The 4426-nt window shown below is 50.5% G+C and overlaps 1 protein-coding gene across 1 annotated transcript; it reads left to right on the plus strand.

The window, feature by feature from the left end:
* Nucleotides 1-1806: 1806 nt before the first annotated feature.
* On the plus strand, nucleotides 1807-3652 carry LOC126233314 (ice-structuring glycoprotein-like). The gene has a single exon (XM_049942856.1). It carries the CDS (start codon nucleotides 1807-1809, stop codon nucleotides 3469-3471), a length of 1665 nt encoding a protein of 554 aa, XP_049798813.1. The 3' UTR covers nucleotides 3472-3652.
* Nucleotides 3653-4426: the final 774 nt, after the last annotated feature.

Raw genomic sequence — 4426 nt, forward strand, 5'->3', positions numbered from 1 at the left:
TGTTCACACAGACACTATACTATGCACTCAATATGAACACCATTCGTCGCTCGAGAAACATCGAACCGGTAGTCCATTCCATTCCACGCACGAGTCGACAGATTTCTTTTCAACAGTTCTACTACAAAGTCAGATTTTGTGCCTCTCAAATTCTTACGTTATGTGTTTGCCTTACCCGACAGATGAAATTTCGATTCGTCCGAAAAGATGAGTCGTTCGCAAAAAGTGTCCTCTGTCATATGCAGCAGAACTGAAATGCAAATTTCGTATCTTCTGTTGCGGTTGCCGGGACGTAATTGCTAAAGCAACTGCCACTTGTAAGGCTTCGTACTGAGGCGTCGTTTCAGAACACGTCACACCGTTGTTTCAGGAAGCAGGAGTTAATGCCCTGCCCCTCTTGAGAACTTCCGAAGTTCCATGTGAACGCATCTCGGATACGCTCTTCCCTTTGCATACGCAACCAACTTCCAAGAATTTTGTATGCAAATCCTAGACATGCTTGTGCAGACGCGGCTTCTTGCTGAATCTACAGCGAAATGCACATTGCACTGGAACAGTGGATTGACTTCGCACAGATTCCAACACACAAAAAGATTTCTCTTGTGCTGTAGTCGCCATGATGCTACAAACGAACAACACTATAGACCTGTCAAAACTTTAACCTGCCTCTATGCAACGACATGTGTTTCAGTTTTTTATAGTTCGTCTGTAACAAACAATTGAATTTTTTTAAAATTTTTAATCACCCGGTAGTTCAGACTGCTAATATGACTCTTCTCTGATTCTAAACTATGCAAACGTTATTTTGTACATATCGCAGGATAATCACTACTGGAAGAAACGGTAAAGTGGAAAGCGTCTAGAGTGTTGTTTCTGATACCGACATTCTTCCTGCAGCTGTATATCTGCAACTCCATACGTACCCTACAAATCCCTATAAAGTGTGTGGCGTCGGTTATTTCGCATAGATATTTGTGATTTTTTTTCTCCTATTCAATTCACGGACTGAGCGAGCGAACAGTGGCTGTCAATGCGCTTCTATGCTCGCCTTAATCATTGTCATGATCTCTCAGCAACATACACAGTGGTGGCAATAAATCTTTTTCGCAGGGATAATTTTCAAATAATTATGTAAAAGTTTCTGTGTGAATAACTTCGAGGCAACCAAGCGACGCTACTTTTTGATCTTCCATGGCGGTCCTTCGAGTCATTGTGAAGCTGTACTGCCACAGCGTTGTATTATGAAATCACAAATAGGTAAATTTGAACCATCATAGGTAGTTACATTCAACTGATTGAAATAGGAGAAGAACCACAGGTCATTGAAGGCCCAACGGTACCGACAGACCGTCGTATCATCCTCAGCCCTTAAGCGTCACTGGATGGGGATACAGAGGGGCATGTGCTCAGCACACCACTATCCTGGCTGTTGATATAATGAACATGCTTCTGCACACTACCACATATTAGAATTTCACTGAATCACCACTTTGCTTTCAGCATCAATCGAGTGATTGATTTCGTAAGATGTACTTAGGTTACACACCTTGATCTTCAGGTTGCAAATACAGGTACGGCATACATTTTACTTTCTACTGCTGTTTTCCTTTCAGTAATGGGCGGCAGCATCACCTAGTAGGAAAGGGATCCCCAATACAATGATACAAAACATTTAAGTCGACAGTTATTTACCAAAACTAGTTGTGTCAGAAGTGGTTGGTAACAGAGTGAATAATACAGAAAAGCACTTTGGTCGTTCTGTGTTTTCTCTTGGCAACATTACGTCTGTCACTAATGATACTGCATATGGCCCTGACACATACTCAGATACTATTATCATCTTGTTTGCAGGCTGTGTTCATCCTCGCCCTGGTGGCACTGGCTCACGCAGGAGGCCCCGCCTCCTACCAGACAGTTACAAACACAGCAGACGCTGGAGCTGTGGGCTCTACACACGAGAGGACGGTGAAGGGCTATGGCGGCCTCAACAGCATTTCCGAGTACTCCAAGACCATCGACGGGCCACACTCGAGCGTGCGCGTGTCCATCTCGCGCTCCAGCAACGACGCCTACGGCTACGGCGGCGCCGCAGTCGCCGCCGCCCCTGCCGTGGCCTACACCGCTGGCCACGCAGTGGCTGCCGCTCCGGCTGTGGCTGCTGCCCCTGCCGTGGCCTACACTGCAGCTGCCCCAGCTGTCGCAGCTGCCCCTGCCGTGGCCTACACTGCAGCCGCCCCAGCTGTCGCTGCAGCACCCGCATTCGCTTACGCCGCCCGCACCGTCGCTGCTGCGCCCGCAGTAGCCTACACTGCTGCTGCGGCTCCAGCCGTCACGTACGCTGCCAGGACGGTGTCTGCAGGTCCAGCCCTCGCCTACGGCGCCCGCACTGTTGCTGCGGCTCCTGCAGTTGCCTACACTGCTGCTGCTCCGGCCGTCACTTACGCGTCTCGCACTGTTGCCGCATCTCCTGCAATCGCGTACACCGCCGCCGCCCCTGCAGTCACCTACGCTTCCCGCACTGTTGCTACATCTCCAGCAATAGCCTACACTGCCGCAGCTCCGGCCGTCACCTACGCCGCCCGCACAGTGTCCGCAGCTCCTGCCGTAGCCTACACTGCCGCCGCCCCCGCCGTGACGTATGCCGCCCGCACCGTCTCTGCAGCCCCAGCTGTGGCGTATACCGCATCTGCCCCGGCAGTCACCTACGCTGCACGTACCGTCGCCGCTGCACCGGCAGTTACGTACGCTGCTGCTGCTCCGGCAGTGACGTACGCCACTCGTACAGTGTCTGCTGCTCCTGCCGTAGCGTACACTGCCAGTGCCCCCGCAGTGACGTACGCTGCCCGCACAGTAGCCGCAGCCCCTGCTGTAAGCTACACTGCTGCAGCTCCGGCTTACGGCAGCACCTACTATGGTCGTGCAGCTTACTCTGGCCTGGCATACGGGGCTGGATACTCAGCCGGATACGGAGCTCGTGCTATTGCCCCAGCTGCCGTGACCTACTCTGCCCCAGCCGTCACATACGCTGCTCGCACCGTTACTGCAGCTCCCGCCCTCGCCTACAGCTCTGGCCTGACCTACGGAGCTGGCTACTCCTACGGTGCCCCTGCTGCCACTGTCACCTACACGTCTGCCGCCCCCGCAGTCGGTGCCGCATACCTCGGACGCGCATCTTACTCCGGCCTGGCCTACGGTGCACGCGCTATTGCACCAGCCCTGGCTTACAATTCCGGCCTGTCGTACGGAGCTGGATACACCTACGCCGCCTCTGCCCCTGCTGTCACCTACACCACCAGGACCGTGACGACAGCGCCTGCTGTCACCTACACAGCTTCTGCTCCAACTGTGACCTACAGTGGAGCAACACAGTCAGCTTCCTACTCGGTGGCCGGAGCACAACTGGGCACGTCCTTCCACGGCCCAATTGCGCAGAGTGCTGCTCTTCACCTCCACGGCAAGGGACTCTTGTAAATGTCTCGCCCAAGAAGACACACACAGTGCTGCCTCTTTCTCTCGCTCTGCACACATTCTTCTTCGTGTCACTGCTGCAGCTTTCTTTTTGGAAAGCTAGACTGAATGATTTTCATTTTTGTAAATCGCCATGTAACATACTGTTCTTCTCGCAATAAATGTCTTTTTGTACACCTCCAAATGTCATTTCTCTGATTTATCATGTGTAAGAATAATTTCCTCTCAGCCATCAGTACTTGGATATACAGTATACGAGATACGTTTTATAGACACTTTCTCCTGTGCTGTGGTGTAGAAATCATAGGACAGTATCCTCTCTTGTACTCCAAACCGTTCCAGTGCAAATCGTTCAAACTGTTCTGCTTTGGAGTCTTGTGTGATGCAATCGTGCATTTGCTTGAAGAGCCCTCACTTCCGCTCAAGTAACTGAGCTGATCACACTACAGGTCATTATGTTGTATAAAAGCATGTCGCAATTTTACACAACTGCTGTGTGCTCCACATCAGCAGATAGCCTTTTAAGCTTTGTTCAGCGAAAAGAGTACACAAACACGCATCGATAAACTGGATTATCCGATTTTAATATAATAATAAAATGGTTCAAATAGCTCTGATCACTATAGGACTTAACATCTGAGGTCATCAGTCCCCTAGAACTTAGAACTACTTAAATCTAACTAACCTAAGGACATCACACACATCCATGCCCGAGGCAGGACTCGAACCTGCGACCTCAGCAGTCGCGCGGTTCCGGACTAAAGCGACCAGAACCGCTCGGCCAACGAGGCAAGCAATACAAAAATAGTTCCAGTTGAGTCTCTCTGGCTTATATCTCCACTTTTTTTCCTTTTGCCTGAGATATTCACGCAACCAACAGTGTGTAGCAATCGCTGACTTCTCTTTCTCGTAAATTCTGCAGTAAAATTGCTATTAACAGTGCTGCATCTACAATTTC

Source organism: Schistocerca nitens, chromosome 1 (assembly GCF_023898315.1).
Source record: "Schistocerca nitens isolate TAMUIC-IGC-003100 chromosome 1, iqSchNite1.1, whole genome shotgun sequence".
Lineage (NCBI taxonomy): Eukaryota > Metazoa > Arthropoda > Insecta > Orthoptera > Acrididae > Schistocerca > Schistocerca nitens.